Here is a 21605-nt window from a genome sequence, read left to right as displayed (position 1 = left end):
TGAAAGTAAATAAGCAGGTGCAGCAAGCAATTAGGAAGGCAAATGGTATGTTGGCCTCCATTGCAAGAGGATTTAAGTTCAGAAGTAAGGATGTCTTACTGCAGTTATACAGGGCCTTGGTGAGACCACAGCTGGAATATTGTGTGCAGTTTTGGTCTCCTTACCTAAGAAAGGATATACTTGCCACAGAGGTAGTGCAGCGAAAGCTCACTAGGTTGATACTGGGGATGGCAGAACTTTCGTATGAGGAGAGATTGGTTCGACTGGGCCTGTGTTTACTGGAGTTTAGAATAATGAGAGAGGATCTGATAGAATTTTATACGTTTCAAATAGGGCTAGACAGATTGGATGCAGGGAGGATGTTTAACCCTGGTTGGGGAGTCTAGAAGCAGGAGCCAGTCTCAGGATATATGGGGCAGGCCATTTAGGACTGAGATGAGGAAAGATTTCTTCACTCAGGGTGGTCAACCTGTGGAATTCTCTACCACAGAAGCTGTGGAGGCTGACTCACTGAGTATATTCAAGAAAGAAATTGATAAACCTTTGGATATTAGGGGCATAAAGGGGTATGGAGAGAAAGCAGGAATATGACGTTGAAATAAAGGATCAGCCGTGATCACATTGAATAGCGGAGCAGGCTCAGAGGGCTGAATGGCCTACTCCTCCTAGTTTCTATGTTCCTGTGTCTATCGCCGTTTCAGACTGAGTTACAGGCCCTCAGCACCATCTGGGTGAAAACATTTCTTCTCAACTTCCCTCTCACCCTCCAAGGAACTGTCACTATTTGTACGGACCATTTTAAAATTTCAGATTGTGCAGAGTGACACTTTTGAATAATAATGCTGCATATTTTTCATGTTTTAAATGCTTGACGTAAGTCAGTGTCTAGGCTGAAAACTATCTTCAGAGACTCCTCACCAGTAAATGCAGTGGCAAATCTTTTGAAATGCCCAGTCATTTCAGCAGCTGTATGATGTAGAGGTGATATCTTTACTGTGGCACCAAGACGATCACAATACCAGTCACACTAGAGAAATCTATTGTCAAAAATGTATTTTAAATCTTATTGGCATAAGTTCCAATCACATAATGCTAGCTTTTAAAACTGAAACAAAACTTTATCATGTCAGTACATACAGTTGAGCCACAAATGGGAAATCCAGAGATAATAAATTGTAAGAACACCTCAATTTGAAATTATACAGGCAAATGTCTGGTCAGAAGCTGCATTCTATTCCCATCGAGCAGAGCATCCTAAAAATAGCACAGATAAGTCTTTGCACTATATCTGACATTTTAAGAATACAGTGCCGAGGTATGAAGAGAGTGTGATATTATGAAGCTGACAGGTTAACCAGCTCCATGCACTAAAAGAAATTAATGTTTAATTCAATCCAGTTAACCTTTTCTCTCCGCCTCATTTCTTTCCCCCTACAGTCTCCACTGGTTGGAGTCATACCTAGCACAAAGGAAGGTGATTGTAGTTGTTGCAGGCCAATCATCTCAGTCCCAGGACACCACTGCAGGAGTTTCTAGAGTAGTGCCCTTGGCCTAACTATCTTCATCTACTTCATCAATGACCCTCCCTCCATGATAAGGTCAGAAGAGGGGCTGTTCTCCAATGATTGCACAGTGTTCAGTTCCATTCGCTGCCCCTCAGATACCAAACAGGCTGTAGCCGTCTGTAGCAAAAACTAGATAACGTACATAAGCTTGGGCTTATAAGTAGCAAGTAACATTCGAGCCACACAAGTGCCAGGCAATGACCATTGCCAGCAAGAGAAAATCTTAACATCTTCCCTTGACATTCAATGGCGTTACCATCGCTGAATCCCCCACCATCAACACCCTGCAGGTTACCATTGACCAGGAGCTGAACTGGACCAGCCATATAAATACTGTGGCTACAAGGGCAGGTCAAAGGCTAGGAATCCTGCGGCAAGCAACTCACCTCCTGACCCCCCAAAGCCTGTCCACCATCCACAAGGCACAGGTCAGGAGCGTGACGGAATACTCCCCACTTGCCAGTGCAGCTCCAACTCAAGAAGTTCAACATCACGTTCACCATTCACACCCTCCACCACCGATGCACAGTGGCAGCACTGCATCATCTACAAGATGCACTACAACAACTCACCAAGTCTCCTTCGACAGCACCTTACAAACCCACGACCTCGGGCCCCCAAGAAGGACAAGGGCAACAGATGCATGAGAACAGCACCACCTGCTAGTTCCTCTCCAAGCCCCCCACCATTCTGACTTCAAACTATATCGCCATTGCTTAACTGTCATTGGGCCAAAATCCTGGAACAACTTTCGTAACAGCATTCTGGGTGCACCTCAACCACATGGACTTCAGTAGTTTACCACCATCTTCTCAATGGCAGTTAGGGATGGGTAACAAATACTGACCTTGCCAGCAACATCCACATCCCAAGAAAGAATAATAATTTAAATTTACCATTGCTAAATCCCCCACCACCACCATCTAGGGTGTCACCATTGATCAGAAACTTAACTGGACCAGTCACATTAGTACTGTGGCTACAAGAGTGAGAGTGTAACTTGTTTCCTGACTTTGCAAAGCCTTTCCACCACCTACAAGGCACAAGTCAGGAGTTTTAATGGATCCATGCAGCTCCAATGACAGTGCAGAAGCTCAAGGCCGAAACAGTCTGCTTAATCAGCACCCATCCATCAGCTTAAACCTTCACTCCCTCCATCACGCGTGTATAATGACAGCAGTGTACACCATATACAGGACACATTGCAGCAACTCGTCAAGCTTCCTTCAACAGTACCTTCCAAACCCGTGACCTCTACCACCTAGAAAGACAAGCGCAGCAAATGCATGGGAACTCCACCGCCTGCAAGTTCCCCTCCAAGTCGCACACCATCCTGACTTGGAAGTATATCGCCCTTCCTTCACTGTTGCTGAGTCAAAATCCTAGAACCCCCTTCCTAACAGCGCTGTGGGTGTACCTACACCACATGGACTGCAGCAGTTCAAGAAGGCACTTCACCACCACCACCCCCTCAAGGGTCAATTGGTGATGGGCAATAAATGTTGATCCTGTCAACCATGCCCACATCCCATGAATGAATATTTAACAGTAAAATGAGTGGCAGTCTTGGAGAGGTGTCTGACTTGAGGCCTTCATGTCTTCAGTACTCATACTATTTTTCAAAACTTGGTCCAGAGCTCCTCGTAGAATCAAAGAAGTTTGGAAAGTTCATGGCACAGAAAGAGGCCACTTGGCCCAGTGTGCCTACGCCAGTCATGCTTCCTTAACTTAAAGTCTCATGGTTTGGGGCAGTCTGAATTGACTTTTGCTTATTGTTGTTGCCTGTGTTGTAATGGATATAGATATGAAAATAAGTTTTTGTGGGATGTTCGAGCATGGGATGCTTTCCCACATGGAGGGATTGGGCAGAAAGCACTGAATCCTCTTAAGAGAAAGTAAAGTAAGTAGTGAAAACACGGTAAGAGCATAGCAGTAGAACTAGTTTTGTGTGTTGGTGCTCTTTGCCAGAGCAAAACTCTTGAACAAGTTACCTCCTCCCATGCCATAGATTACAATGAATCTGCTCGTTGCGCTTTTGGCAGCTTAGTTCTTGTTACAAGCACCCAAAGATTCAGAGCACAAAAATATTTATTTCAAGGTTACCAACTAGATTTGTATCCAATTGTTGAATGGTTTATTCAGTTTATAGAAACTATGTTCTCAATGCAGTTGGAGCCTGGTGCAATAGAATTTGTCATCTTAATCCACTTGCCTGACTGAGCAGGAGCTATACTGAATACTGATTGAAGAGGTAGTTCAGACACTGTGCTGTCCTTGTGTTAGGAACTAGAGTTAGTTTTAAGTAAGTTATGTGTGTGTGTTTGTGTGGATAATGGTCCAAGGTGAAGGGAGCAGTTTAAGTCTCTCTCTAGCTGGACATACTAGCAGATTGCTGAGGAAAATAAGTCTAAGAACCTTATGTGAGCTGCTCTAAAGACAAAGTAGCAGTGAATGTTGATTGAGATCTGCATCTCAAGGGAGATACCAAGTTGTCAGGAGTCTACTGGGAGAGGGAACTTCAAGGAGCTGGTCCTAAAGGAAAAGGAGAAAGATCCCAAGTCCTTTTAAGTTAAGAACAAGGACAGGAATCTGGAACAAGATCCTGTTCAGTAAAGTTAAAGTAAGGAGCAGAGGAAAAGGCCCCAAATTAAAGAGAGAAAGCTGCAGGGAGCAGAATCAAGGCAAAGTGGACCTGTGAGAAGCCAGAAGATCCAATGAGACAGACAAAGTTTGGTCACTCTTTACTGCAGGCCTGCGAAGCAGTGGTGTTCCTTTGGCATGGCTGAGTATCTGAGAGAGTGTGTGATAGGCGAAGCTTGAAAGCACTTGATGATCCGGGGAGAGGAACATCAGAAGGAGAGGTGGAAACCCTGGAGGTGATTTTTGTTGAAGGCGTTCAAGTGAAAGCGTAGCTTGGGAGAAAATTCCAAGGCGAGTACTTCAGGAGTGGAGATTGGAAACCTCCATGTGAAAGAGTTTCCGTGAGACCAATTTGGCTCACAGTGTGACAAGAGTCTGGGGGAGTTGATGGGGGGGGTCCATAGCATCTGCTTTGGGTGGCATCTGTCACTTGGTTTCAGGGTGTAGTGTGTCCGACCACAAGTCGCCTATTGGTTTACATGGACTGTATACTTACTGGGAGCATTAAAGGTATAAGAAAGATTTTCTTTTGTAACTTGTGTTATTCTTACAAATCTGTCCGTGTCTGTAAAGGTATGGTTGTGGGTGAAGGAGTGTTGTAATACAGTTCATCTTTTTCTCATTTAATAAATGTTTTATTCTTTTGCTAAAAGTACATCAGACTCACTCTGTTCAGTAGCCACCCTCCACATGTCTTTTAAAAAAAAAAAGTTAGGATCCATTTAGCCACGTCTCACCCTGGGATCTGACTTATCCAGTAGTAACATCAGCTGGGATCATCAAACTTGCTGCAAGATTATCCTAATTCTGTTCTGGTGAGAGGTGACATTGACTACATTAAAGACATAACCAGTTCTCCAGTAGAGCATCTACATTGAAAATTAAGTTACAATTAATGTTTCATTCTTAAACCATCAGTGATCAATTCTGCGCATAATCTGTGCTTGCCAATTTTCCTAATCATTTCCTTCTCCTCTGCAGAGTGGGAACAGTTTCCATGTCTTTGACCAAGGACGTTTCGCGAAGGAAGTGCTCCCAAAATACTTCAAGCACAATAATATGGCCAGCTTTGTCCGGCAGCTCAACATGTGTAAGTGGTGACAGCTGGTAAATCCTGTGCTGCTGCTTTTTAAACATAGAGTATGTGCCCAGCAGAGTGACATCCACCTGGGAGGTGGTGATTATTAGTTATAAACATAAATAGAAGAAACCTAGAATGGATTGTATTCAGCTATTAACTAGAGATGATGGCTGCTAATGGTGCTTTTGTCGTTTCTCATCAATGTACCCAATCTCGTACTATATGGAACATGTTTGCCTTCTGTAACTGAGAAGTTTACTGGTGACTACACAAAACCTGCTCTTAACTGTAGAACCAACCTTTTTCTTTTTAAGAATGCTTCCTGTTAATTTGTCACATTTAGCAAATATTTTTGTTGGTTTTTCCTTCCTCTGTTTTCCCCCTCATCCCTTTTAAGCAATTGAATACATTCAGATGGAAGGTGGATGTGGCTGAGGACGGGGATGTTCTTGACCCAGAGAGTGGTGAGTGTGTGGAACTTGCCAGCATAATGAGCAATTGAGGCGTATGGCATAAACACCAGCGTAGACCATTTGGACCAAATGGCCTACTTCTGTGCTGCACATTTGATGTCGGTCTCCTCTACCATCTTCCCCAAGTTGCACACGTTCCTTACCACCTGAAACCACCTGGGTGAGCTGTTCCCACAGCTTAATGTCCCAAGTCTTTACAAGAGCAGCCTGGAACTATTCTACCCCTACGCTTGTCTGTGTGAGCAGGTGCTGGTCTCCACTCTGGGTTCCCACAACCTACAAGAGCAGCTTCTTGGCTACGTTAAGGGTTAACTTTGCATTTCACCATAGCTTTACAGCTCCATTGATATACCCCCTGACCCTCCCATGCCTCCCACTATATTTTGGACACTACACCGTCATCCCCCCATTTAATTAATGTCACTGGACGAGTAACCCAGAAGCCTGGGCTAATGCCCTGGGGACACGGGTTCAAATCCCACTGTGGCAGCTGGTGGAATTGAATTTCACTTAACAAATTCAATGAATTTAAAAAGAAATCTGGAATTGAAAGCTATTCTCAGTTATGGTGACCATGAAACTATCATGACTGTCATAAAAACTCACCTGGTTGACTAATGTCCTTTAGGGAAGGAAATCTGCCATCCTTGCCTGGCCTACATGACACTCCAGACCCACAGCAGTGTGGTTGACTCTTAACTGCTCTCAAGAGAAGTTAGGGATGGGCAACAGATGTTGGCCTTGCCAGTGACGCCCACATCCTACAAACTAACTAAAAAAAAAATTTATCACTCAGTCTCCTGTAAAAATTGAAATGAGGGAAGCTGGCCCTGAAAAGAATGCCTACCCTACTGTTATATCCTATTTTTAAAATAGTTTAAGAAGGTGCATGTACCTTCTGATGTGGTGCTAAACCATTCAGCCCCAGTCTGTACTGATTCAAGTCACCTGCCATTGTTTGATCTCGCGGTTCAGATGCACAGAAGTGGGTGATGGAGGGTTGCCAGTGTACAACAGCGTGGGATGAACTTTTTGAGGAACAAAGCAGCGTGTCAACTTGTGCATGCTTGAGAAAATCTTTAGGGACAACCTACTTGGTGGGGCAGCGAGGGGGTCAATTCTCTTCCTTGAGAGACCGTGCAGCGTGTCTGGAACTCATGGCTGCAGAAGAGTCTCTGCACTGATCTCATCTGATTAATTAGTGATGGATATGAGTCACATCTCTTTAAAACCACTCTCTTCCCCTCCACAGCTAAAAATCAGCTTTCACTTCCACTTGTTTTGAGGGATTGGCTGAATTTTTCCATTTGTGCTCTTGCTACCAGCCTCTTCCCTACCCGGAAACTGAAAGGGCAGGAAATTGTGGCCTAGCAGACACACGGAATGTAGAAATAGGGGGTACAATCTGAGAATAAGGGGCTTCCCGTTTAAGACTGAGATGAAGAGGAATCTTATCTCTGAGGGCCTTTCATCTTTGGAAATCTCTCTCCCTGAAAGCAGTGGAGGCTGGATCATTGAATATATTCAAATCTGAGTTAGACAGATTTTTGATTGACAAGGGAGTCGAGGGTTATGGGAGGTAGGCAGGTAAGTGGAGTTCAGACCACAATCAGATCAGCCATGATCTTATTTAATGTTGGAGCAGGCTTGATGGGCTGAATGGCCTACTGCTCCTATTTGTTATGTTTCGTTCTTATGTAAATCTAGATGCTGTATATAAACTGCAGATACTGGGTTTCACTAATCATAAAAATGAACGTGACCTTGTTATCCTTGTGTTTCGGCGGGGATGGGGGGGAGACAAATGAAATTCAACTCGAGGACAAATGAGTTTTTCCTCCTTGCCTTTGCAGATGGTTTTCGTAAAGTTGTAAACATTGAGCAAGGTGGGCTTGTGAAACCAGAGAAGGACGATACAGAGTTTCAGCACATATACTTTATCCGGGGTCAGGAACATTTACTGGAAAATATCAAGAGAAAGGTAACCAGTGTAAGTGTGAAATAAGCTAAATGCCATTTTATCTTCCTTTTTCTGTATTGCTGCAAAATCTTGAGAATTGTTAGATTTAAATACAAATAACTGCCTTGTGCACATGCAAAATAAACAATATTATCAGTCACTGTGTATTTCAACAATGTATCCTGTTCAATCTTTCCTCTTCCCCACTCTGACCCCCTCTAACTCAATCCAGCCTGCCTTTGCATGCTGTTATGACGTGGCAGATGATGTGTGCCAGACGGACCAAATCCACAAGGGGAACTCGGCCATGCTATCACAACGGTTTTGCAATTCGTATTTATTACGAGAAGATGTGTGCACTGAATTCAGAAGTAATGAGTCCACCAAGATCTTTAGAGATTTTTATAAATTAAATTATTATTTATTAATAAAATAAAATATTTCAAGCACATACATAAGATGACAATTACTTAATGCTATAACAAATCCTAAAATTCCTAATTAACTTGACTCCCAGTTACGCACCCCTTTTAAGGCAATAGTCCAAAATAGATTTTAGATTTTTTAAAAACCCAGCAAGTTAACACAGTGTACCCTCTTGACAGTGGAATTCCAAACGGCATTCTCCAACTTTAGTTACTGGACACAACGGACTTATGTACAAATGGATGGAGGCTCCTTCAAGGCTGTTTCGCACACTCCTGTTATATCCCCCAGCATAGCCTTTCATTCCCCTTTTATATATGTTTCTCTCTCTTTCACACTTTACATGCTAAGGCAACACCCATGTTTACTTATCAGTAGTTCAAGTACATTTCTACACCTAGATTCTTTTGATCATTTCAAAGTTACAGTCTACCTGAATCCAAATGTAGTTAAATCACACAGACACAGCCATCTACACTCACACCCATACATCTACTTTACAACAAACTGGAAAAATATTAGGAAAATTATTATACTTTCATAACCATGCTCACTATTGTGTGGATGGGACAGTTCAGCCCTTAGTGAGTTGGTTTCTCTAGAAGATAGCTCAATACGATGGTTTTATTACATGTATCTAGTGCTGTCATTATGGGATCCCTTCTACTCCCCATAAATTGCATCACACTGTCTGGTTTGGGTGTATGTCTTTATTACACATTTTTTAATTGGCCTTCATGCCTCCTTAAACAGTGTTAACATGTGCGAGAGCGCTCTTTTTAAATCTTTGAAAAAAATGCACAAACACAACAAAGGGGGCCGACTCCTTCACCCACCGGCCCTTCTTTGACCCTTTTTAAAAGGATATTTTGTCAGCCCCACCAAGATCAGCTTGTGCACACAACCACCAAATGTTGGGCTTTGCTTTCTCTCCTCTCCCAAAAGAAACCCCACATGTTCCTTGCCGGAGTTGTCCACTAACCAACTCTGTCTCATATAAAAGTAGTTGTTCTTCAGCACCTGATTGTAACGTTGAAGCTATCACTGCCTAACCTTTTGCCCTCACCTAGTGTGTGCAGAGAGGGAATTCGCGTGTTACTGGACAGCATCAAGAGCAGTTGTCCTGGTTCATGGCCACTATGTAGGGAAGGCTAATGTTAATGGCAACAACTGAGATTACCATGCAAGGCTTACTTCAGACTGACTCGGTGGTACTTTGGATCATAGTTTTCTTTTCTGCATTATGTCAGATCTGTTGTCAATGTAATGTTTGGTTTAAATCTTGTAGATGTCAACTGTAAAGCCAGAAGAGATAAAAGTCCGGTCAGATGACGTCAGTAAAATTCTAACTGATGTTCAAATCATGAAAGGGAAGCAGGAGAACCTGGACTCCAAACTACTTACCATGAAGCAGTAAGTACCTAAACTTGGAATGCCACTTGTGTGTGTATAGGAGTTACCGTGATGCACCATTGCTGTGCTCAGCCTCACTGTGGACACTTCCCAATACTTGGTTGTGTTTTTGAGGAGCGAACATGCACAGTTTTGGATCAAGCCTCCATCTGCAGGAGGAAATGCAATTGTTGTCCATGCCTTTGAGGAAATTCAATGACAAACATTTCAAGAATCTTCTCATTAACTTGAGCAGTACACCTGGAACCTGCTGCCCCACCCAGCAATCTCCATCCTGTTTGTAGCCCATTCATAGGCAATGTATTACAGGTGGATTATATTGTAACAAGGATTTTGATTTATCTGTGTGTTTGGAGATAAAACTATGCAGTTAATCACACAAAATGGCTAATTAAACATGAAACATTGATTTGGCATCAGCAAATTGTCTTGCATTCATTCTTGGCCAGTTAGTTACAATCACCCCACCATTGAATTAGACAAGACATTAGGAGGGTCTGACCAGAAGATTTAGGTTTAAGGAGCCTCTCAAAGGAGAAAAGGGAGGGGAAGAGTTGGAGGCAAAGGCTTAAGGGGAAATCTTCTGTGTACACATGTAAATGCCTTTCATTGTCAACCGACGATTTATCATTTTAGATGCAATCTAATAATACCTGAGAGTGATTTCCAGATACTGCTTGTACTTGAATTTGCGTGTTCTTTTCAGTTTCTCTCTCTCTCATCAGCGAAGCCTCTTCCATCTTTTTTTATATAAATCAAGAACGGAAAATGTTTAAAAAACTCAGCAGGTCTGGCAGCATCTGTGGAGGGAGAAAGAGTTAACGTTTCAAGTCTGTTTGACTCTTCAGAACTGTGGATGCTGGAAATCTGAAATATTTTGCTTTTTACCTCTTCACCTTTTATTTGGTTCTATAGGGAAGCTGGTGCTGTCAGCCTGGTACTGATTGTGGTGTATTTGTAACTGGAACAGATATGTGGCTGGATTGGGATTACCCATTACGTAGCTGCCGTCTCTGGTAATAGAGCAGTGATTCCCAAACTCTGTATATCAAATTTATTCGGCTGTTTCTTTCATGGTCTCCCACTGCCGCTTGAGTCAGGGATTGGGAATGCAGTTTTGCTATTTACCATTGGGTTTTCAATTAGAAACTATCTGCACTGCACTCCTCACAATTGTGCTGTCTTTGCATCTTCTAGTGTTCCACTTGATCTCTCTTAACATAGAAACTAGGAGCAGGAGTAGGCCATTCGGCCCTTCGAGCCTGTTCCGCCATTCATTATGATCATGGCTGATCATCCAACTCAATAGCCTGCTCCCACTTTCTCCCCATACCCTTTGATCCCTTTTGCCCCAAGAGATATATCTAACTCCTTCTTGAAAACATACAATGTTTTGGTCTCAATTACTTTCTGTGGTAACGAATTCCACAGGCTCACCACTCTCTGGGTGAAGAAATTTCTCCTTATCTCAGTCCTAAGTGGTCTACCCCATATCCTCTGACTATGACCCCTGGTTCTGGACTCCCCCACCATCGGGAACATTCTTCCTGCATCTACCCTGTCTAGTCCTGTTGGAATTTTATAGGTTGCTATGAGATCCCCCCCTCATTCTTCTGAACTCCAGTAAATATAATCCTAATCGACGCAATCTCTCCTTTATATGTCAGTCCCGCCATCCCAGGAATCAGTCGGGTAAACCTTTTCTGCACTCCCTCTTTAGCAAGTACATCTTTCCTCAGATAAGGAGACCAAAACTGCACACAATATTCCAGGTGTGGTCTCACTAAGGCCCTGTACAATTGCAGCAAGATATCCTTGTTCCTGTACTCGAATCCTCTGACTACGAAGGCCAACATACCATTTGCCTTCAGTTAACGTTTCGAACCTTCATGGCCCTTCGGCAGAACTGCCAGTTCTGCCGAAGGGCCATGAAGGCTCGAAACGTTAACTGATTTCTTCTCCGCCGATGCTGCCAGACCTGCTGAGTTTTTCCAGGTAATTCTGTTTTTGTTTTGGATTTCCAGCATCCGCAGTAGCTTTTAGCTTTTTGTTTTTACCATTTGCCTTCTTTACCGCCTGCTGCACCTGCATGCTTACCTTCAGCTACTGGTATACAAGGACACTCAGTTCTCGTTGCACATTCTCCCCTCTCAATTTATAGCCATTCAGATAATCTGCCTTCCTGTTTTTGTTACCAAAATGGATAACCTCCCATTTATCCACATTATATTGCATCTGCCATGCATTTGCCCACTCACTCAGCTTGTCCAAATCACACTGAAGCATCTCTGCATCCTCCTCACAGCTCACCCTCCCACCCAGCTTTGTCTCATCTGCAAATTTAGAGATATTACATTTAATTCCCCCATCATCGTTGCATTCCTCCCTTGATCTGGCCTATTGATGCACCACCCTCTAACCATGTTTGCCATGTACGTTGTGCTATCTTTTAATTCCCCATGTGCGACACCATAGAATGAGAGAGATACTATGTTGCTCCCCCAGCCTCCGGTCTTTGCAGTTGATCCTAGCTGTTGTGAAATCCAATGTATGTGTCATATCCTCCACTGTCTTGTGCTGTGGTATCTGCACCTGTTCCTCTAAAACTCTTGCTCCAGCTGCCATGGGAAGCATGTGCAGAGAAACATACAATCGCTTTTCCAGCAATGTTGTATGTCTTCCTGGGTAAACTTTACCAGAGCCTGCAGATCAATGATTGATTGAAGGGGAACTGGACAGTGACAACAAGCACACTGACCAGTGCAGAGTTCACACTGTCATTTTCTAATAAGCTGTGGCAGCACACACCACTTATCCTGAAAGAAATCTATAATTTGATAGAAAGGAACTGTCCAACTTGGCATTTATAAGGGAGCAAGGAGAGGGAAATAAATGCTGTCCATATTTGTGAAAACCTTGCTCAATTGTTCAGGAAATAGGCTGAGGGGCTGATATGCTAGCAAGCTAAATTGAGGCCCAATCTCCTGTTGTTTTATTTTGTTAGTGTGGGTTTTGGCAATTTGGAGCACAGTGGGAATTGAACTGGTAAGTCTTTCTCTTTAATTTCTCTTTAATTTTTGTAAGTTCAGTAGTCTAGTTAAAAGGTTGGTAAGGTAGCTAACTCGGCTGACTGTGTGACAGTTAACTGTCAATCACCTGAAGCCTGATTAGGGCCTGAATAGGTGTTGATTACTATTTGAAGCTTAACTAGTGTGAGTCATCTCAGCTCACCTCAGCTCTATTTAAGAAAGGGATTATTTAGAAACACACTACAGTGTGCTTGCACACGAACAGGGGAGAGACTTCATCCTGAGTGAGACACAGCCAGAGTGAGTGTGGGTATTGGTAATTTGGTGCACAGTGGGACTTTGGTGCATAATGGAAAGAGGTGCTATTTGCATTGTTTCTTTGCTATCCAACTTCTTAAACCTTCAGAGAGCAGTCTTGTCCTGCTGTAGCAGTAAAGGCTACAAGGGAAAGGAATGACTGGTAAGTAGTGGGTAAGGTCGGGTAAGTATTTACTACTTTTATCGCTTATACTTTAAGGTATTTTTGTGGTTTATAGTTTGTATATTCTGTAGTAACGAGGATCAGGAAAGAAGGGCCCTAGAGTAATTGATTTAAAAGGTTTAATTTAAAGGGATAAGTCATGGCAGGAGTGCTCCCGTGGCGTGCTCCATGTGGGAAGCCGGGAACATTTCCAGTACCCAGGACCAGCATGTGTGCAGGAAGTGTGTCCAGATGCAGCTCCTGGAAGCTCAGGTTTCAGAGCTGGAACGGCAGCTGGGGACACTATGGAGCGTCCGCGAGTCTGAGAGCATCATGGATAGCACGTTTAGAGAGGTGGTCACACCACAGATGAAGGGGCTTGAGGAAGGAAGGGAATGGGTGACCACCAGGCAGTCCAAGAGAAACAGGCAGGTAGTTCAGGACTCCCCTGGGGTCCCGCTTGCAAATCAGTATTCCATTTTGGAGGCTGATGAGGGCACTGGTACCTCCAGGGAGTGCAGACAGAGCCAAGCTTCTGGCACTCACACAGGAGGGGAGGAAGAGCGATAGTAATATGGGATTCTATAGTCAGGGGAACAGATAGGCGCTACTGTGGCCGTCATCGTGACTCCAGGATGGTGTGTTGCACCCCTGGTGCCAGGATCCGGGATGTCACTGAACAGCTGCAGGGCATCCTGAAGGGGGAGGGTGATAAGGCAGAGGTTTTGTTACATGTTGGTACATAGGTAGAAAGAGGGATGAGGTCTTGCATCAAGAATTCAGGGAGTTAGGCAGTAGACTAAAAAGCAAGACTTCTCGAGTTGTAATCTCTGGATTACTCCCAGTGCCACATACTACCGAGCTCAGAAGTAGGAGAATAGTGCAAATGAATACGTGGCTTAAGAGTTGGTGCAGAAGGGAGTGTTTTAGATTCCTGGATCACTGGGACCGTTTCTGGGGAAGGTGGGACCTGTACAAGCGGGACGGTCTACACCTGAACCAGAGCGGGACTAACATCTTTGCGGGCAGGTTTGCTAGTGCTGTTGGGAGGAGTTTAAACTAATTCGGCAGGGGGAGGGGACACAATGTTTCACTGTATTGTGTCCCTATTCTAACAATCAAGTCAGAGAGAGTACAGGTGCATTAAGTTTCAAGGAAGTAAGGCCAGGCTGGATGGCCTCAACTTTAATGCCAGGAGTATTACAGGTAAAACGGATGAGTTAAGGTTGAGGCTTGACATGTGGAATTGTGATATAGTAGACATCACTGAGACGTGGTTGAGGGAGGGGCAGGATTGGCAGCTCAATATTCCGGGATATAGAATCTTCAGGTGAGACAGGAGGGGGTAAAAGAGGAGGAGGCATTGCATTATTAGTTAAGGAGTCAGTTACTGCAGTGAGGAGAGATGATATCTTGGAGGGGGCATCGAATGAAGCTTTGTGGGTAGAGCTTAGGAATAAACAGGGGACAGCCACGTTGTTAGGTGTTTATTATAGACCCCCAGATAGCCAGCGGGAAATTGAGGAGCAAATAATGTGCACAATTTGTGGAGGTGTGTAAAAACAATAACAATAGGGTAATTATATAGGTGATTTTAACTTTCCCAACATTAACTGGGATAGACAAAGTGTTAAGGGCTTGGATGGAGTGAATTCTTGAAATATGTGCAGGAGAGCTTTTTAGGTCAATATGTCCAACAAGGGACGGTGCATTGCTGGACCTAATTCTGGGGAATGAAGCCGGACAGGTGGCTGAGGTGCTGGTGGGGGAGCATTTTAGTGATAGCAACCACAACACGGTACAGTTTAAGTTTGTTATGGACAAAGAAATCGACAAGTTGCAAAAAAATGTTTGGATTAGGGGAGAGTGGATTTTAGTAAAATAAGGCAGGATCTGGCCAAGGTAGACTGGGAACAGCTACTTGTGGGGAAATCTAGAGAGGAGCAGTGAGGGGAGGTGTTCAATAAGGAAATGGGGAAGGTTCAGGCTCAACATATTCCCTCTAGGGTGATAGGAAGGAGTAACAAGCCCAGAGAACCATGGATGACCAGAGATATTCAGGTTACGATGTGAAGGAAAAGAGAGGCTTTTAGCAGGTACAAGGGAAGCAACTCAGCAGAGGCATTAGTGGAGTACAGACAGTCCAGGGTGGAGCATAAGAAAGCAATTAGGAGAGCAAAGAGGGGATATGAGAAAGCTCTGGCTGGTAAAAGTAGGGAAAATCCCAAGATATTCTATAAGTATATCAATGGGAAGAGGATAACCAAGGAAAGAGTAGGGCCTATAAGGGACCAAGGGGGCAATCTATGGGTGGAGCCTGAGGACATCGCTAGAGTGTTGAATGAATACTTCATATCCATCTTCACCCAAGAGAATGAGGATGAAGGTATGGAACTCGGGGAGAGAGACTGCGAGGTTCTTGAGCAAATTGATATAGGGAGTGACATGGTATTAGAGGTGTTGGCAGGCTTAAAAGTGGACAAATCTCCAGGTCCAGATGACTTGTGTCCCAGACTGCTGAGGGAGGCAAGGGAGGAGATCGCAGGAGCTCTGACCCAAATTTTTAATTCCTCTCTGGCCACGTGGGAGGTGCCAGAAGACTGGAGAACAGCTAATGTGATTCTGCTATTTAAGAAGGGTTGTAGCAATAAGCCAGGGAACTACAGGCCAGTGAATCTCACGTCAGTGGTAGGGAAACTATTGGAGAAATTTCTGAAGGAGAGTATCTATCTCCACTTGGAGAGGCAAAGTTTGATCAGGGATAGTCAGCATGGCTTTGTCAGAGGGAGGTCAATCCTAACACATTTAATTGAATTTTTTGAGGAGGTGACCAGGTCTGTAGATGAGGGTACTGCATTTGGTGTAGCTTATATGGATTTCAGGAAAGCCTTTGACAAGGTCCCACATGGGAGACTTATAAAGAAGGCAAATGCACATGAGATACAGGGTAATTTGATAAGGTGGATTCAAAATTGGCTTGGTTGTAGGGGACAGAGGGTGATGACAGAAGGATGCTTTAGTGACTGGAAGCCAGTGTCCAGTGGCGTACCACAGGGATCTGTGCTGGGTCCCCTATTATTCATCATTTTATACAAAGGAGATAGATGACTATGTGGGGGGTAGGATTAGTAGGTTTGCGGATTACACAAGGATGCCGGGTGGTTAACAGTAAGGTTGAGTGTCTTGGGCTACAGGAAGATATAGATGGGATGGTCAAATGGGCAGAGAAGTGGCAGGTGGAATTTAACCCTGAAAAGCGTGAGGTGATACACTTTGGAAGGAGTAATTTGACAAGGAAGTATTTAATGAACGGCATGACACTAGGAAGTTCTGAGGAACAAAGGGACCTTGGCGTGTGTATCCATAGATCTCTGAAAGCAGAGGGGCATGTTAGTGGAGTGGTGAAAAAGGCATATGGGACACTTGCCTTTATCAATCGAGGCATAGATTACAAAAGTAGGGAGATCATGTTGGAGTTGTATAGAACCTTGGTGAGGCTACAGCTGGAGTATTGTGTGCAGTTCTGGTCGCCAAATTATAGGAAGGATGTGATTGCACTGGAGGGGGTGCAGAGGAGATTCACCAGGATGTTGCCTGGGATGAAACATTTAAGTTATGAAGAGAGGTTGGATAGACTTGGGTTGTTTTCATTGGAGCGGAGAAGACCTGATCGAGGTGTACAAGATTATGAAGGGCATGGACAGGATGGATAGGGAACAGCTGCTCTCCTTAGTTGAAGGGTCAGTCATGAAGGGACATAAGTTCAAGGTGAGGGGCAGGAGGTTGTGTAGGATGTGAGGAAAAACTTTTTACCCAGAGGGTGGTGACGGTCTAGAATGCACTGCCTGGGAGGGTGGTGGAGGCGGGTTGCCTCACATCCTTTAAAAAGTACCTGGATGAGCACTTGGCACGTCATAACATTCAAGGCTATAGGCCAAGTGCTGGTTAAGGATTAGGTAGGTAGGTCAGGTGTTTCTCATGTGTTGGTGCAGACTCGATGGGCCGAAAGGCCTCTTCTGCACTGAGAGATTCTGTATTTCTGTGATCTTGTGGCATGTAACCCTGATAAAGAGAAATGACGAACGTGCTAGTTTCAGAGTTAAATTTGCAAAATATAGATACATGTGTTTTGGTTGTACGTGTTAAATAGTGGATGTGAGGTTTGAGTATCAGCGGTAATTAAAAGAGGTTCAGCTGCCATAAGAGACGAGCATGATACTTGTGCAGTTTAGAACTTCATTCCTAATCTAAATCTATAACTGGTAACATGGTATTAGGGCACTTCAATCATGGACAGAGTCAACACTGATTCATGAAAGAGAAATAGTATTTCACAAATCTGTTGAGTTTTTCGAGGTTGTAACTAGCAGGATAGGGAAGGGGAAACCAGTAAATGCAGTATATTTGGGTTTTTAAAAGGCACTCAATGCTGCACAAGAGGCTTTTGTGTAAAATTAGGGTTCATGGGATTTGGGTCTCAGCTATTTACAATCTCTATAAATTACTTAGATGGAGGAACTGAGTGTAACGTATCAAAGTTTGCTAATGGTGCAAAGTTAGATGGGAATGTAAACTAAGGAGATGCAAAGTGGCTGCAAAGAAATACATGTTAAATAAATGGGCAAGAAGGTGGCAGACGGAATGTAACATATACCCATTTTGGAAGGAAAAATAGAAAAGCAGAATACTTTTAAAAGGTGAAAGATCTTATCTGAAGAAGGATATACTTGCCTTAGAGTAAGTGCAGCAAAGGTTCACTAGACTGATTCCTGAGATGAGCGGATTGTCCTAAAGGGAGAAATTGAGTCCAATGGGCCTGAATTCTCTGGAGTTTAGAGGAATGAGAGGTAATCTCATTGAAATTTGCAGAATTCTTAATGGGCTTGACGGGATAGATGTTGGTAAGTCTAGAACTAGGGATCACAGCCCCTGGATAAGGGGTCATTCATTTAGGCCTGAAATGAGGACCAACTTCTTCACTCAATTGTGAATCCTTGGAATTCTCTACTCAAGGGTTGTAGATACTTAAGCATAATTAAGATTGATAGATTTTTGTACACAAGGGGTATTAAGGGGTATGAGTAGGTGGAACAGCAGCCATGATCCTATTGAGTGGCAGAGCAGTCTGGAAAGGCCAAATGACTCATTGTTGTTATTTGTTCTGTTTGTGCACAGTCAGTGTCTGACATCTCTCTGATATGTCCATCTTTCTTAAAGCTTTTCCACTTGTGTTGTATTTACTTACATTTTGGTCGTCCATATTGTTTTCCCAGCTTGAGTTCACATACCAAGTCATCTTTTGGTTTGGGGAGATAAATCTACATCACAGTGTGAATTAAGTTTTTTTTCATGTTCGGGTTAATGGTGAACAAGCTGCCTAGTGTAATGTGGGAGGTGTACAAGCTAATCCAGTGTATTGGGGGTTTGGAGGGTGGGTGGACGAGCTGACTCAGTGTATTGGGGGTTTGGAGGGTGGACGAGCTGACCCAGTGTATTGGGGGTTTGGAGGGTGGACGAGCTGACCCAGTGTATTGGGGGTTTGGAGGGTGGGTGGACGAGCTGACCCAGTGTATTGGGGGTTTGGAGGGTGGGTGGACGAGCTGACCCAGTGTATTGGAGGTTTGGAGGGGGGTGGACGAGCTGACCCAGTGTATTGGGGGTTTGGAGGGTGGGTGGACGAGCTGACCCAGTGTATTGGGGGTTTGGAGGGTGGGTGGACGAGCTGACCCAGTGTATTGGAGGTTTGGAGGGGGGTGGACGAGCTGACCCAGTGTATTGGGGGTTTGGAGGGTGGGTGGACGAGCTGACCCAGTGTATTGGGGGTTTGGAGGGTGGGTGGACGAGCTGACCCAGTGTACTGGAGGTTTGGAGGGTGGGTGGACGAGCTGACCCAGTGTATTTTGGAGGGGTGGTAGACACTTTGACTGAACTATTTGCTAGGGTAGTCTTGGGCTTGTAGGGTGGGCTGGGGGCATTTGTTGCTGTGGGGTGAGGTGGGCTGGTGTAGAAACTAAGCAAGTCATTTGTTGGGTGGGGTAGGGTGGCAGATAAATTGACCAGGGTTTGTGGGAGGGGTGGATTGCCCTTCTTACTGAATGTTAAAAATAACTGAAGACCCCTTTGCATCTGGTGTTCTGAGGGTTTAAACTGAGTAACAGATTTTCGTGCTGCTGGTTTCTGCCCCTTTTACCCCCCCCGGATACTTGCTGAGAATTACCATATCATGGGACAGAAGCACAAGCATCCAGTCAGATCAGCCATTCAGACACTCTTGAAGAGCTTTGCACAGAACTATAGGTTTTCATAGCACAGTTACAGGGACCATTCAACTTGGTGTGTCTTCTGGTTCTGTGCTCAAATGACACTTAAACTATGCATCTGTCTCCCTTTTCACCACCCCCACCCCTCCCCCATAACAATGTAGCTTAAACTGCTGTAAATGCAATTTTCCCTTTAAGATTCTCTGCGGAGAAGCATTCCATGGTCTGACACCCGTTGTGTAAAATACTTTCTCCCAAGTCTGCTCTGTAATTAATGACTTGTGTGAAGAATCTATACAATTTGGGCATGTATCGGACTGTTGGTGCCTGTCTACATTTACCATGCATGTTTCATCCATCCATCATTTTATTTGCTGCTGCTGCTGTCAATCTACCTTCACCACCATCTCTGAGCAGTAAGTTCCAATGTTGCTGTGTAGTGTTGAGAGTCACTAACCCAGGGAGACATTTAGCACACTGGGAGAATCAGACTGAGTTTTCTTTCGATCAAAAGTGATTGACAGAAAGTTCTGGAGATCAGTGAGCTGCAGTTTGTACATCTCCAGAGATGGCTTGCCCCTAAAACTCACCCCTGAGCTCCACTTGGATTGTTAGGCTGGTCAGCTTGTCACTATAACATTACACTTAAACTGTTTCCTATTTCTTTCTGCCCACATGAATTAATTTTTTTTCCTCCCCTTTATGAATCCTACTGGGGGACAGCCCTTAGTCATCTCAGAGTGCTAGCATCTCATGGGAATGATGGGCTGCTGCACACTGGAGGATAACACAGCTGAATATGCTGTTTTCACCCAATCTCCGCACATGCACTTTCCAAATGGGAGCATTGAAATGTAATCAGGAGACACAACCTTGGCACACTTTCTCCCCACCCCTAACCCAGAGCTATTGAGGCCAGTTTTGGAACCCCAGTTCTAGCACTGGTTGAGTTGAGTTGCCTTTTGATCGGATCCAAGGCTACTATGTGACGATGAAGGTTTGAGTCCAACCTAGTGTTGAGTCAAAACACCAACCTCCTCCCGGTACTGCAAATGTTACTGTGTCAATATCCTGAGCTCAATTTTAATTAAATTGCTTCAGTTTCTCAGCAAGTTTAGACAGTGAATGGTTGTGCCGTACTTCCAAGTTCCAAGGCACTGAGTTGAAATAATTTTATCCAGGACCAAAATGACCCAAGTATCTTGGTTAGTTGCAGCTTGCCACCATATTATGTGCAAATAGTGGATCGCCATAGCTACCTGAACACTGGTTAGGTGTAGGGGTTCCAATTGTGTGTGCAGGCCATGATGTCTGCTTTGTACAAATCCCTCCGACTGTGTTCATGTTTGGTTGTTTTTACAGTGAAAACGAAGCATTATGGCGTGAGGTGGCCAGTCTGCGACAGAAGCACACACAGCAACAGAAAGTCGTGAATAAGGTAAGGGATCAAGAAGGTTGTCGAGGCACAAAAGCAACTATTTAATTCAGAGGAGCCCATTGAATTCTTCAGGGTTGTGCACCTTTCTCACTCACCCATGCACAAGGTGTAGTATTTCCAAAACAGCTCTGGCTCCAGTTATCCTTCATTTTTATAGCTGAAACATATTGAATAGGCCTTTCTTTCTTCTTTCTTTCAATTATATTATTGGCAAGCCCACCCTGTTGATGTGCTCGGTCCAAGGTAATCTTTAGTGGGTAACCCGTGATCTTTGTCCTGCCACTCTAATTGGCCACATCGACCTGTACATGTGGTTTTGTTCCTAGGCTAATGAAGAAAGTATTTGCAGGAAACTATAATGACACAAACTTTGTTCTCTTATCCAACCAACAACAAAGATTCTGTTGAAAATTCTGTACCTGAAAAATACAGGTTGTGGTTTGTGCTGGCCTGTTTGATCTTAGTCAAGGTGCCAGCATGAGGGCATTGAAAATGGCATCACTGGATTTTAAAAGGCCACTTAATGCAGGATTCCAACCCTGATCTGTAAGCAGTGACACTCTCCACCCATCTTGGTTGACAAGTGCCTGTGCTGAAAGTCAGCCAAGCTCAGGATTGAGATTGGCTATGATGCCCTCTGTGACTCAATAGCCCTGCTGGCACTCATAATGTTGGTTCAGACGTCAAGCTTGGCTGAGGTGCCCCATGATTGCTAATGCCAAGGGAGTGGGTATACAACAGCAGTGAAGGGGGATCAGATGAGCGAGATAGGGGTGGGGGGAGATACTTCAGCCTTTTGCATGGCCGGGCAAGGAGCTAGCAATCGTAAATGTGCAGCCCAGGTAAGCAGAGGGATCTAA

General features: G+C 44.2%; 1 protein-coding gene across 10 annotated transcripts in view; it reads left to right on the top strand.

Moving 5' to 3' along the window:
- hsf1 (heat shock transcription factor 1) overlaps positions 1-21605 on the top strand; it is a 107026-nt gene that overhangs the window by 31642 nt on the left and 53779 nt on the right. For 7 of the 10 annotated variants that reach the window (XM_078536159.1, XM_078536148.1, XM_078536130.1 and 4 more), the window contains exons 2-5: positions 5187-5295; positions 7613-7749; positions 9434-9558; positions 20670-20745. In XM_078536159.1, the coding sequence (XP_078392285.1) occupies positions 5187-5295; positions 7613-7749; positions 9434-9558; positions 20670-20745 (447 nt within the window). Of the gene's footprint in view, positions 1-5186; positions 5296-5683; positions 5751-7612; positions 7750-9433; positions 9559-20669; positions 20746-21605 lie in introns of all 10 variants that reach the window. The other 3 variants (XM_078536132.1, XM_078536131.1, XM_078536136.1) reach the window with 3 other exon arrangements.

The sequence above is a fragment of the Cetorhinus maximus genome, chromosome 3 (genome assembly GCF_964194155.1).
Source record: "Cetorhinus maximus chromosome 3, sCetMax3.hap1.1, whole genome shotgun sequence".
NCBI classification, from domain to species: Eukaryota; Metazoa; Chordata; class Chondrichthyes; order Lamniformes; family Cetorhinidae; genus Cetorhinus; species Cetorhinus maximus.
The sequence above is the reverse complement of the archived record's forward strand: the minus strand, read 5'-3'. Positions and strand labels throughout refer to the sequence as shown.